The following is a 14542-nucleotide window of genomic DNA, read 5'->3' as shown; positions in this document are numbered from 1 at the left end:
AACAGAGAGATTAGCTCTAGGGCTATAAAAACATCATCCTTGAGATTAATAGCACATGGATTAGAGAGAAAGCAGTGGGGAAGGAAACAGCCAAGAATCTGCAGGATGCATCGATGACTTCAGACTCTTGTTGTATCATGTACTTTCCTTTTATAACCCTTAATACTCCTTAATAGTTACTATTTCTATTTGCACGTAAACTCCAAATGACGGGGCTCTGAACCTGTTGTTCACAATTGTATTTCTCTTGCCTCACACACTGTCCTGCACATGCTAGGCATTTAAAGAATTTGTTTGTATAATTAAATAAGATATTGAGGCATATGAAAGAAGTTGATGAGGAATACAAGGGTAAAAGGAATTTAAAAAATACAGAGTAAGGGCCTCCCCAGTGGCGCAGTGGTTGAGCGCTGGGCTGCGAAGCTGCCTGCTGAAGCGCTGGTTTGATCCCAGGCCACCGGTGAGGGTCCCACATGGCGCAGCAGACATCTCCTGCCGCCCACTGCTCCCCTCAGCAGTGTACTTCGGTCCTTCTGCCTGCTCTGCTCCCCGCTCTGGCTCTGGTGAATTCTCTCACCCTCCCATGCTTCTGACTGTACCCAGTGCATGTATGAATAAATAAATAAAAATAAATCTTAAAAAAATAATGTATGTGTAAATTAAAAAAAAATACAGAGTAAGACAGGAAAAGATGGAAAAAGAAATGCAAAATATGGGAAAAAGGATAGATGAAGTGGAAGTGGGGGGTGGAGAAGGAATTATATGGAAGGGAAGGCTGAAAAACAGTAAAGTGATTGCTGCACTGGGAACTGGGTTTGAAGGAAGAATTTTCAAAAGTTCAATTCCATCACATCTTCTCTGTATTAATTAAGTTCCCTGTTTCAACTTCCTCATTTGTAGAACAATTTTAATAACTCCAAGGGGTGGCTGATGATTAAATAAATTAACTCAGCTTGGTACCTGGTGAGCACTGAACAGAGAGTACTCAGCCATCATCGACATCACCATCCCCCAATTTCTATAACCTGCATCATTAAAACCTCTCCTGGCTCTGTAACGATGGAAAAGGCAGGAGAAGAGTCTTCCTTGCAGCCAACACTGCACTGACTTCACTCAGGAATCACGAGTGGCAACCTCAGCACCTCCCTTCCAAGTTACCCTTCTTTCCTTAAATCATAAAAAGCAAGTATCTACCCAAATTTCCCGGCTTCATTTTTATTTCATTATGAAAAGTGGAGATGAGTCAGGGGAAGTAGTGAATGGAAATGAGAAAGTATATTTTGCAAGTAGGTTCAGTGAAGGCAAAACGAGCTAAGTTAACATAGGGGGGAAACAACATAGATAATAGTTTGTAAAAGACAAAGAAAATATAAGATACAAAGTTCCAATGACTGATGGATAAACATAGAATAAAAGCATAATAAAAAAGATGGGTAAAGAAAGCAATATGAAATAATTTGGAAAAGAAAGATATGCTAGAGCTTTTTTTTTTTTTTTAAATATTTATTTATTTATACAAGTACTGGGTAGTCAGAAGCGCAAGAGGGTGAGAGGATTCACCAGAGCCAGAGCGGGTAGCAGAACAGGCAGACTGATGAAATACACTGCTGAGGGGAGCAGTGGGCACGGCAGGAGAGGTCTGAGGGACCCTCACCCAGCAGCCAGGATCAACCAGTTCTGCAGAGGCTGTGGGCAGCTTTGCAGCTCAGCGCTCAACCGCTGCGCCACCAGGGGAGGCCCTAGAGCAATCTTAACAAAGGTGCTTCCCCTCCTCACAGACGCTTATTTTGCACCATGTAGAAAGAAGCATTTCCAGTTGTCACATGGATATTTCCAGTAGCTACTGGCAATACTAGTTAGTAGATGGCATAGAGGCTGCTGCACATTCTATAATACACAAAAAGACTTACATAACAAAGAATGATCGGCGCCAAATGGCAATAGGGCCGTGTTTGAGAAACACTAAGGTGGAGATTACAGTAAAGAGGGAGAGAAAGAAGCAAAAGACTATCTGGTCAGTCTTCTCCTCAAAACCAGAATTCACATTTGACGCTGAGTAAGAATTTAAACCCTTAAAAATGCCAATGTGGGGCCTCCCCTGGTGGCACAGGCAGTTGAGCGCTGTGCTGTGAAGCTGTCCGCAGCCTCTGCAGCACAGGTTCGATCCCGGTCAGCCAGTGAGGGTCACACATGGTGCGGCAGACCTCTCCTGTCTCACCCGCTGCTCCCCTCAGCAGTGTATTTTGTCAGTCTGCCTGTTCTGTTCCCCGTTCTGTCTCTGGTGAATCTTCTCATCCTCCTGCACATCTGGCCTGTACCCCAGTTCTTGAATGAACGAATGAATGAATAAATAAATCTTTTTAAAAAATACCAATGTGTCCCTCTCACCCCTGCTCCCCCACTCACTCCATGCTGGCCTCTTACTCTTCTGCAAATACTCAGCCACAGGGCCCTAGGACACTGTTCCCTCTGCTGGAGAAGGTCTCCTTCACCTTGAAGTCTTTCTACTGATGTGGCTCCATCCTTCCTCAAGCAGACTTATTCAGAAACAGCCTATTTAAAACAGCACCTCCTCCTCACTCTGCTCATCCCATTATAACCTTCTATTGTTTTATAGGGCTTGTCACCTTCTAGTATTTGATATAACCTGGTATTTATTATGTTGCTTTGTCTTACTCTTCCCCATCCCACCCACTGTGTTAGTTCCATGAAGGAATTCTGGTTATTTGGGTTAACCAGTAACTCCCCAGTAGCCAGATAGTATCTGGCATTCAATTAGTGCTATAAGTATTTATTGAATAAGGAGACTCAGACACATTCAAGTAATAACGATGATTATAAATACACCTGCTCAGGGGCCTCCCCGGTGGCGCAGCGGTTGAGAGCTGGGTTGAGAAGCTGCCCGCAGCCTCTGCAGCACCGGTTCTATCCCGGGTTGCTCCCCGGCCACCAGAGGAGGGTCCCACATGGGGCGCAGACCTCTCCTGTCGCCCGCTGCTCCCCTCAGCAGTGTACTTCGGTCCTTCTGCCTGCTCTGCTCCCTGCTCTGGCTCTGGTGAATTCTCTCACCCTCCTGCGCTTCTGACTGTACCCAGTGCTTGTATAAATAAATAAATAAATCTTTTTAAAAAATTAAAAAAATAATTACACCAGCTCAATGTGTCCATGAGAACTCCTCTAAAGTGTTTCACATGTACTGACATATTTAATCTCCCCAACCAGTTTATACAGTACATGACGAGGATATCACAGTAATGCAATTTGAAATGAAGCAGACTGCTCACTTCAGAAATAAGAACCTGCCCTTGTACAGTATGCCTAACTGCGCAACACAGCCTCAAAATTTTGTTATTTAAAAAAAGATAATTCCAAATATTTATCAAAACATCAATCTATCGGGCCTCCCTGGTGGGACAGGCAGTTGAGCACAGCACTGTGAAGCTGTCCGCAGCCTCTGCAGTGCTGGTTCGATTCCCGCCAGCCCTGGAAATACCCACATGGCAGGGTGAACGAACCTCTCCTGTCTCACCCGCTGCTCCCGCAGCAGTGTATTTCTGTCGGCCTGTCTGTTCAGTTTCCTGCTGTCTCGGGTGAATCCTCTCATCCTTGCACACATCTGACCTATACCCCAGTTCTCGTATAAAAATAAATAAATCTTAAAAAAAAATCAATCTATCAAAGGATAATGAAACATACACACTTGATTGACAGCTGAATAGAAAAACTGATCTCATACGTAAGTTTTAAGATTATAAAGCTAATTGCATTTTTTTTTGTTTGCAGCAACACTGTTTGCCAACACTGAATATGATTCAGAACTACAAGCTCACATCTCTTTGCATGTATGTTATTCCATCATGTCCCCCACCAAGGCACCTAGAGTCCCCCACTACAATCCACTAGGCTCCCACCTCTGTCACAATGTCATTTTCAGTTAATTATGGCTGCCCTATAGGGTTATCACTGTCATCAAATTAAAAATAAAGAGTTACCTGGTAGCTTTTTCATAATTTTTAGCTGCCTTATTTAAATTTTTATCCAGAAATCATACACCTACAAAAGCTTAATGGTCACAATGTGTATATAACATTTTTTAACTAACTCTAAAAATAATAACTGTCTACCTCTTGTTTTCAAATACATTCTCATTTCTTTAACAACAGAACATTCGAGAGTGTGTATTAAAAGTAACTACTGATGTTAGTAATATATGTTGAAAATTTATAATACATTAACACAATCCCTAAGATCTATCTTCTAATGTGGAATAACAAAGGGCCATTTATATGAGTTTAAAAGCCTTGCCCTCATATTCCAAAACTATAATGAATCATTATAGGAGTTACTATACATCTTATTAAGCAAAGTTGAAAATTCATTAACTCAGAGAGAAATCAATTAAAACAGAAAGTGAGATGAATGTTTCTTCCATCTTTGCATTCTAATGTGACTTACTATAAACCTCGACACATTCTACATTGTTTTAGGGTTACTTCTTGCACCCTTGTGAGTGAAGTTAACCTTACTACTGGTGACTTTCTTCAAGGGGATGCCTTTAATCTCATTCATGCTTGCACAGTGTCTTCAGCACAGTGTCTCACATATATCAAGAAACCAATAAATCTTAATGCATGAATTAATGTAATATAAAGATAAAGAAAACAGATAAAGAAAAATGATGTTCTGGGACTAGATTCAAGAGAAGAATTTGCTTTATTTACAATAAGACCTGCAAACATTTTTCCTTCTATGTAGTGATGTATCCTAGCACACAAGTGAGAGCTAAACTTCAGACCCATGAACATTCTACAGTCACTGAAGATTAGTGAGGGGGGGGGCAGAGAGGTAGGGAGGTAGGTAGGTAGGTAGACAGACAGACAGATGTATAGCAAAGTGAGAGTCCCTCCAAGAAAAGTAAATAGCTGATAAGCTACTCAATTGCTCCATGTACTAAAAACCCACCACTTTGCAGTCATTAGTATTTCTTTTTTTTTTTTAATAGAGGCATGTTTATTTATTTATTTATTTGTTTGTTTGTTTATACATGCACTGGGTACAGTCAGAAACGCGGGAGGGTGAGAGAATTCACCAGAGCCAGAGTGGGGAGCAGAGCAGGCAGAAGGACCAAAGTACACTGCTGAGGGGAGCAGTGGGCGGCAGGAGAGGTCTGCACGCCATGTGGGACCCTCCTCCGGTGGCCGGGGAGCAGCCGGGGATCGAACCGGCGCCACAGAGGCCGCGGGCAGCTTCGCAACCCAGCGCTCAACCGCTGCACCACCGGGGAGGCCCATTAGTATTTCTTTTTTTCTTGTCATGGAGATCTAGAACTTTTGATCTTGAAAATTATAGAGCTGAGTTTCAAATAACTAGGTGATTTTTTTTTTTAAGTCACTTATTTTGTCTCTTCACCTGAATCATTCCTCACTCTCCCAAGATACCCTGGATGTGTGTGAAAACTTGTGTGTATGAACTCTATTCCAGGAGAAATACTCACTGTTTTGTCACACATTTAAAGGCCTGCATGAACATGGGGGAATATTACAAACCACTGCTACTAGAAGACAACTGATTGGACCATTATTTTTTTAACTGGTATATTCCTATCACATGAACAGTCTTTGAAATCTTGGGATAAGAACTGATATTTTGAAAACAGCAAAGACACACCAACATATCTGTTAGTTTTTGTGTAGTACTAGAGAAGAGAACCAATCTGAAATCATCAAATTTGCTTTCTCCAGGCAAATATGGCATCTATTATCTGTACTGGAAAATCCTATTCATAGTGTGCCAAATACCACTTTGACTGACTCATTCAGTACAGGTAGTTCATTAGATTTACTGATTCAATTATTCTATAGGCAAAAGTCTACTTAAAATACCAATCTCAAAAAGCACTAATAAAATGAAAATTGTAAGTTTAATCTTAACAATGTTAATATTTTTAAAATAAAGTGGACTCTGCAAAATGAATTCCTTTAGTGTCCTGTTCTGCCATTCTGAATTAAAAATAATAATAATAATTATATGCCATATAAGGTAGCATCTGCTCTAAGTTGCCAGGATATCTTAAGAGCCTATTTTGATTTGGACATTATTAAAATATGCCTATTTTCCTATTTAAGTTAATGTTATTTCCTGGCTCTTATTTAGAATGGAAGTGCTGACTTTGGGTTCCCAGGTCTTACAGGAAATCATAATTAAGAGTAGTTCTTCCCAATGAACTAACTTTCAATAAATGAAGATTTTTCTATATTGAGGGAAAAGGGGATTTTAGAATAGGGTCATTTCTCGTATCATTTATGTGTAGGGGAGTGGAGGTGGTTTACAATCAATAGCACTAAAGTTAACATATGGAATGTGATAATGAACATACATATGACATTGCTAGCCAGCTCCGTAATTTTGTACCTGATGATGAACTAAAAAAATTTTCTATCTCCCATCAGAAAGTAAAACAATCATAATACCCCAAATATCTTAGAAGATAGTGTCTCCCAATTTTATACCAACAAAAGAGAACAGTTGCCTAAATTATTTTTAATTCTTATGGAACATCTGTAAACAATACTAGATAACAAATCCTAGATAACAAACACCCATATTGGCTGTTCCTTTATTTTTAAAGACATAATATAAACAAAACTCTGTAATATTCTTAACATATTTGCTGAAGGCAAAATAGGTTAAAGGTAATTCACCATGCCACCTTAATTAATTGCAAGGCTTAATTAATTCACAATTAATTTTGCTCACTATTAATTTTGGCTTCCCAAATTAAATGCAAACCACACAATGACTGTTACCACAACGAAGTAATAAACTGTTCAGCAAGTCTGAGGTTAAAATGTGTATTTTAGTGGAATTTTAAGAAACAGATACTGCTGCTGGGGATAAAAATTTGTGAAAACTCCTTAGAAAACAGCATAGCAGTAGGAATGGAAAACTCCATTTTCACAACTTTGAAATTCTAATAAAATGTGAAAAACAAAAAGCCATGTTGCTTAGTGGTTAAACACTTCTCCACTTATAAGCCAAGTGACCTTGAGCAAGTAACCTAACCTCTCTGGCCTCTACTTTTTTATCTGTAAAGCAGAATAACAACATTACCTTTTTCTTATGTCTGTTTTGAGGATTTACTATACATAAATGCACTCAGAAGAGTACCAAGCAGAGTAAAACTATCTGTTTTAGTTATTTTTAGTGCAGAAACTCTTTTAGTGATATTTCATAACCACAAAAAAATTGGAAATATATATAATTTCCAACATTAAGGGACTAAGGGACTATAAAGTATAGCCAACCTATAAAACAGTTATGATCTCACACTGAAAGAAAACATCATTGGTTTCATAATTTCATAATTTTATGACTTCACTTAACTTAAAATATGAACATAAAAAGACTAGATAGGAATACAACAAAATTTTACCATTGTTAATTCTTCATGGCACTAAAGATAATTTTTATTTTCTCCATAATTTCTAGATTTTCCCTAAACTTTCTGAATAATCATGTGCTGTTATCTCTTCTGAAATGGCGGGGAAAATATGTTCTTTACAAAAACAATACCGTTGAGGTTGGGGGTGTGGGAGAGATGAATAGGTGGAGTATTGTTTTTTATTTAAATTTTATTTTTATATTCCCCATACAATTACAACCCCCTTATTTTTACCCCTCCTTTCCCTGCCCCCACCCCCACAGAGTGTCTCTGGTTCTTAGTTGTTTGTTGATTTTGATATTTTCTTTCTTATAATTATTGTTTTTCCTGGTCCCTTATTCAAGTTTTCTAGATTCCTGCTTTGAGTGAGACCATCGGTATTTTTCTTTTTCTTTCTGGCATATTTCGCTGAGCATGATCCCTTTTAGCTCCATCCATGTTGCTGCAAATTGCATGTGTTTATCTTTTTTGATTGCTGAGTAATATTCCATGGTGTATATGCACCACATCTTCTTGATCCAGTCATCTATTTTTGGGCATTTGGGTTGTTTCCATAGCTTAGCTATTGTAAATAGTGCTGCTATAAACATAGGGGTGCAGGTGCTCTTTGGAATTGATGTTTCTGTGTCCTTTGGGTAAATACCTAGGAGTGGAATTGCTGGATCATATGGAAGCTCTATGTTTAGTAGGTCAAGAAATCTCCTATAGGTGGAGTATTTTGAGGGCAGTGCAAGTGCTATGTATGATGTCATAATGATGGACACATGTCACTATACATGTATCCAAACCTATAGAATATGCATCATTAAGAGTGAACCATAAGGTAAACTATGGACTTTGGGTGACTTTTGGGTTCATCAGTTGAAATTTGGTGATGGGGGAGGGTATGCATACCCAGGGGAAAGGGGATATATGGGAAGTCAAACTACCTAACTCTCAGTTTTGATGTGTACCTAAAACCACTATATAAATAAAAATGTAACTTTTGAAATGGTAAAATAATATGCTTTGTTGTTTAATCTTTTATTTTCTGCTTCATGTCTTCAGAAATGAGGCAAAGTCCACCAATAATTTTATTGCTCGAATTCTTAAAGTCCACCTATGAAATTTGTCATGAACTACAGAACTGTCTATAGATGGTTTTTTGGCTTAATTTTTGGGAAAATGTGCTTTACTAATCTCTATCTTTTTTCATATATTTTGATTTAAATAACTGTGATTCCCAGAGCAGCAAGAGTAGGAAAAAATACAATGCAGGTAACAATGAAATCTATTACTTGGTTTTATTATGTATTATTCTCCTATTACCTGAAGCACACTATGTATTACTTCAAGGCTGTCTGAATTTCTTATGAGCTAATTCTCTAAGTATTGAATGGTTTAATGCATTAGAAACAGAGACAGAGAAGGATAGTTATTAGCTACCTCTATCTTCTCAGAATCATTCTGCTTTTTCAGCAACATGCTAAGCCATCATGCTTAAGAAAAGAAAAATCTAAAAGCATTTTAGTATTACATAAATATTTCTCCGTTTAGGGAGGCAGACGCTTCGTATAAAATACTAAAAGTACAGCAATTACTACAATTGCGTGAACTGTGAAATTCCCTTCATTCACAACTTTAGAACTTGCAAAATACTCCAGAGACTATTCTTTTTAATTTGTTCTTGTAATCAGTTTTATAATGCATGGACTCATTAACCAAAAAATATTAGGTAGGATTTCCTAGAGCAATAAACTGCAGAACTTTAAGTGGATACAACATTTAGAAAGAGGAAAACATTAAAAAAATCGTTTTACAGATAACTGTTAATTCTGCCTCCTCAGCCTCCAAAGGGACTGAAAATCATGGTACTTTCTAGCCTACAGCCATAATGCCTTCCCTCCATCGAGTCTAATCATTGAGTGATTCCAGGGCACACATAGAGCAACTCATGTTAAAGGGGTCCTCCATGAAAGTCATGTCTACTCACAAGTTCTGCCCCCCAATTTTTTTAAATGACTGAATAAATCAATAAAAAGATAAGCAAGCAACATTTATATGTACTTAAAATCTTAAATACTACAAAAAAATGGCAAAGGTTTTAGTTAGTCTAAATGAAAAGAGAATCCGGCTAAGGTAGCAATGAATTTTCTTTCCAAGGCAATAATAAGTTTATAATATCTTCCAATCTCTCTCTCTACCCAACAAAATCTGTGATACCATATTCACACCAACATTTGATGCAAAATAGCTTGTCCATAAGATATTCATAAAACAACAGGCAAAATGCTATGCAAAGATGTCAGATTATTTGATAATCATTGTAAATAATGGCTTTTTACCTACATTTTTTAGCAAAAATGGATCAACCACAGCAAATGAAGTAGTGACAGCTAATGGTTAATTTTCTCCATAAACTTCAGAGAGGCACCATTAATTTTTCCTTTTTTTTAATGTGTAGAAAAAAGTTATATGGATTAATCTTGTATTCTACTGTGATTTCCTGTTAATTCTTTTTACCTCTCCAAATTGTATTCACATTGCAAAGAAAGATACAAAATCTGATTTTTGACTCTTCCTTCTCCCCGAGAACTTATCCTTCATGAAATCTCCAATATTTGGTTGTAAAATGTGAATGCACAACTCCCTGTACATTGTATTGATCCATCTGTAGTAACCATGAAAACTTGAATAAATCATAAATTTCTTAAATTTATATCTTCCCACCTTTTAAATCTTCTGTTCTCTTCACCAAAGGCTTACCAGACTACCAAGCACATAGTGAGTACTGGTTTATCAACCTACATGTGCTCGTTGTTAGTGTCAATTCTGTTTCCACTGTCTCACCAGCCTATGAGGCCGCATTAAGCAGCAATGTCTTTTTATGATGTTGATATTCAAAGAAAGGACAAAGGCCCACTGAGAATTTTGAGCTCAATGAGACCAAAAGCTACAGCTCATTCATGTTGGTAGCAACAACAACAAAAAATATTACCTGTAGTAGCTGCCTGAATAATAAGTATCTTTGCTGAATTATACTTAAGACTTTCCATTATTATATAAAAGACCAAGAGATCTATATGACTTCTGAAAAGTTAAGTTACTTGGAGTTTTGCTAAATTCTGAGTGCAGAATAAAAGAATAATACAACAGCAAATGATTAATAACTAAATAACCATAAAAGATACCCAGTATGACAAATGAGTTTTGTTACTAATTCTTAAAGCATTCCAAAGCAGTTACAGATTAGGTGCAAATCTATCCCACTACCTGAGTATTCAGATGACTGAAGTTCAGAAAACTTCTTAAAAGAAAAGCCATTTCAAAACAACTTCAAACAAAAGCAAAATGCTGCTGGTTCCGAGTTATGCTAAGTTAAAGGGCAGGATATTTTTAAAAGAATATTGCATTTTAATTAGAGTGAAAAAGCAGAAAAGAAAAACAAACACCATATGGTGACTGATAAAGTAATCTAGTCATAATCACTTTTTTAATTTGTTTCAAGTTAATAAGAGCTTTTTGCTAATTCATATTAAAATATATCATAACTTAAAAACATAGACTTGCTAGTGGAGGATTCTGAGTTCTAAATATAACAGTTTATATTTACTATATACCAATTATAAACTGCTGGACTATTGAATGTAGCAGTTGATGAATAAAGAAGAACATTTATAAGTCATATGTATATAAGAGATCAACAAGTTTTGTAATTCGCAATGTTTCTGGTATTGGCCCATTCACAGCCACATCAAAGACATGTTTGGTCACCTGCAGAATTATCTTAAAAAGATAAATGCGGGGTCACTGCAAGATATCATGGGTTAAACATGCCCTATACATATTTTGTTCTCAAAATAATGCACTCTTATTATATAAGAATGCATGTTTGGAGATTCAGTCATAGTATACACAATTCCATGTGCAAACCTAGGAAGACATAGCCACACAAAAATGATCAGCAATCATATCACATCTTTTATCATTTATGAATTTTCCTTGGGGGTGGGGGGTAAAGATTTTAACCCAAACAGGCCCTGGCAGCCAACCAAAGCTTGCAAAGCACCAAGCCAAATTTTATCTCCAGATCTGTCTGGAAGAGAGATTTTTTTCATTTACTTTATTGTACATTCTACCTGCATTTCTATTCCTTTCATAAACTACATAATTTTTTCCTTTAAAAATCTTCAAGTAAATGAAAACACAAAACAGTGAAAGAGAGCGATCCACACACTGCTTGATTACTTCTTTGTGATTCTAACCAAAAGCCACACCACAGGGAGATTTTCTCCCTCAGGCTCATCATCATCATACACACATGCACACACAACACATGCACACACGCACACACACATACCTGGTCTCCAAATGTCTACGGAACAATGATGCAAAGCAGAAGCAGAAGCATGGGCAGTTTCCTGTCATTTATTCTGTGTAAAATAGGGATTGAAGTGACAAGTCGTAACATAAGAAGTATGTGCCCAAAGATGCAGAGTCCTGATTGACTCCCTTGCTTTTACTCTCAGACTCCTCTTAAAACATGACTGTGCCGAAGTAGGTTTCCACATCCCCACTTCAGAAACCTCAACAACTTGCAAGCACCGTGCTGCCAAAAGAAACACGCCGAAATTTGTTCGTTTCTTAAAACGCCATAATGTTTCAGATGAAAACACAGCCTGCCAAAGATGTCAAATAAAAGAATACCAAAGAAACGAACAGCATCTTCAGACTCGAATTTCAATGCATAACCTCACCATCTGTCAACCAGTTGTGAGGCAATGATCTTGGAGAAGCCCTGCAAACACCAACAAGTTTCAGCCTCACATCTATCATCTCTCTCCACCTCCACTCTCAGGACCTCAGCAGTAATTATGCTCTGTCTGTGGAGCAACCTGCGGGAATGACATTTGCCACTGGCAAACCCACCCCTCTCCAAGAACGAGGCATTTTTTACAGACTTGGATAGGGTAACACTTGCAAAGTCCTGTTCCTGGAGTTAATGGGGTGGTGTTGGGGGGGGGGGATAAGAAAGGGAGGTGCGTTTCCTTCCCTTGCATTTGGATTGGAACTTGAATAAAGGAGGCTCATCTCCAGAGGTCAGACACCCAAATCACTCTCCACACCTCCCACCTGGCCCCTGAAACAGGATGACAATTTTGGACCCGGACGACGCCCCACCCCTTCCCTTTCCGAGGCTGCGGCCGCCCGCCCCCTCTGAAGTTAGCCCCAGCTCTCCAGCGGCCGCGGGTGTCTCCCCGGCAGGGGCTCCGCCACCAGCTCCACGACGCCCCCAGCCGCCCGCCGGGGTCGCGGGGGACCCCACCCCTTTCCACGGCCCTCGCCCCGCCCGGGGCGCAGCCAGAGTTACGCAGCCTCAGCCCTGGCACGGCCTCCGCTTCCTTCTCCCCGGCTCCCCCGGGATGGGGGTGCCGGCCGGGCCAGAGGGGAAGGCTGGGGGCGGGAAACCACCCAAGCAGTCCGGCTCCCCAGAGTCAGGACGCAAGTGGCCAGACCCGGAGCGAGCCGCACGCGCGCACGCACCCTGAACACACTCACTCACCGACGCGCCCCGCTCCCCGGGTTCAATGCCAAGGAAGGAAGTGGGGTGGCGGGCAGGCCCGGAGTTACGGGGAGCGGCGTCGGGAGGAGAGCAGGGGATGCTTCGGGAGCTACGAAAGTCACAAGGTCCCGGACCCCCGCGGGCCCCCAGGGCCGGCTTCCCTCCAGGGGGCTCGGAGGCGCGCAGGGGAGATGGAGCGCAGCGTCCCCCGGGCTGCCCTGCCCGGCCTGGACCGGAGCCCGGAGTCCGGTCCCTTGAGCCGGGGTTGGAGAGGTTGCCAGGCAAGGTGCGCCTCGCCAGAGGACTCCGGGGGCGCGAGAGGGCAGGGGAGCGGCACCTCGCGGGGGCCGGGGGCCGGGGCGCTCCCTGCGCCTCGGCCGACACACCCCCGGGGGTCCCCTCCCCGACCTGCGCCCCCCGCGGGCGGACACGCGCGCGCACCATCCCCGGTCCGGCGATTCGAGACACTAGTTGATTTTCTGATTTAAAAAAAAAAAAAAGTGCAGCAACTCTTGTCAGGAGTCGCCGGCGCACGAAAGTCGTCTGCGGGCGTGTTCCCACAGTTGGTCGAGTTCAGCAACGCGGCTCCCCTCTGGAAACCGGAGCCGGCGCCCCGGGCGCGTGCAGGGCGCCCCACTCCCGCCCGCCCGCGCGCCGCTCACCTCCTTAAGTTCCTTGGCCACGTCCTTCAGGTCGCCCAGGACTAACTCCAGATCCTCCACGATGATCTTGATCTGCTCCTTCACCTTGGTCTTGGAGGCTGCGGGCGGTCCCTCGGCTGGAGAGGACGAGGAGGGGGTCCCCTTGGACTTGGCTGACATTCTTCGGGGGCAAGTGAGGCAGGTCAGCACAGGCGGGCGAGCGGAGGCTGCTGCGCGCCCCCGTCCCTGGCACTGCCGCGGCCGCTGCCGCCCCAGCCCCCCCACATCTTGGGCGCTCCCCGGGCGGCGGCGGGTGGCTGCGCTCGGCGCTCGGCCGGGCGGCCGCACTGTGGTGCTGCCATCAACTCCCCGAGACGCGGCGCGCTCGGCGCGGGGCTGCAGACGGGCGAGCAGCGCGCCTGCGCCTCCTGCCGCCGCCGCCCGGCGCCCCGGCGCACACGCGCGCGCTCCCCGCCCCCCGGCCCCGGCCCCGGCTCCCGCGCGCAGCTGCGGCCCCGCCGCGCCGCCCTCCCGGGGGTCGCCGCCCGCCCCGGGGCGCCCGGGCGCGCGGGGCAAGTTCGCGTCCTCACCCCCTCGGCGGCGTCTGGAGAGGCCCCCGCCTCGCCGCGCGCCCGGCGTCTGCGCGCGCCTGGCACGGGGCCCCCGGCTGCACCCGCTGGCGCAGCCCCGGAGCCCCCCGCGCTGGCCCGTCAGTTGAGAAAGAACCGGGGCGCGGGCAGGAGTTGGAGCGCGGGGCCGGCGGGCGGCTCTGCGGGGTGGTCCAGGACCAGATGACCCCCGGGCATTGTCCTGGAGACCCGCGAGGCGGGCAGAGGTGTTGTTTCTCCGCCGGGGCGGGACGCAAACTCGTCCCCTGCAATCGTGAAATTCAACCGCGTCCTTGAAAGACGTGGCTTC

At 42.8% G+C, this 14542-nt stretch overlaps 1 protein-coding gene across 1 annotated transcript in view; it reads right to left on the bottom strand.

Moving 5' to 3' along the window:
• The window catches only part of PRR16 (proline rich 16), a gene marked incomplete at both ends in the record, with an annotated part of 173476 nt that extends 159672 nt beyond the window's left edge, over positions 1-13804 (bottom strand). Inside the window, one exon of the mRNA XM_084252774.1 lies at positions 13646-13804. Coding sequence (XP_084108900.1) covers positions 13646-13804 — 159 coding nt within the window. The remainder of the gene's footprint in view (positions 1-13645) is intronic.
• Positions 13805-14542: the final 738 nt, after the last annotated feature.

Source organism: Talpa europaea (assembly GCF_964194135.1).
Source record: "Talpa europaea genome assembly, chromosome: 13".
In the NCBI taxonomy this organism is placed as follows: domain Eukaryota; kingdom Metazoa; phylum Chordata; class Mammalia; order Eulipotyphla; family Talpidae; genus Talpa; species Talpa europaea.
This window is presented reverse-complemented; position numbering and strand designations above follow the sequence as displayed.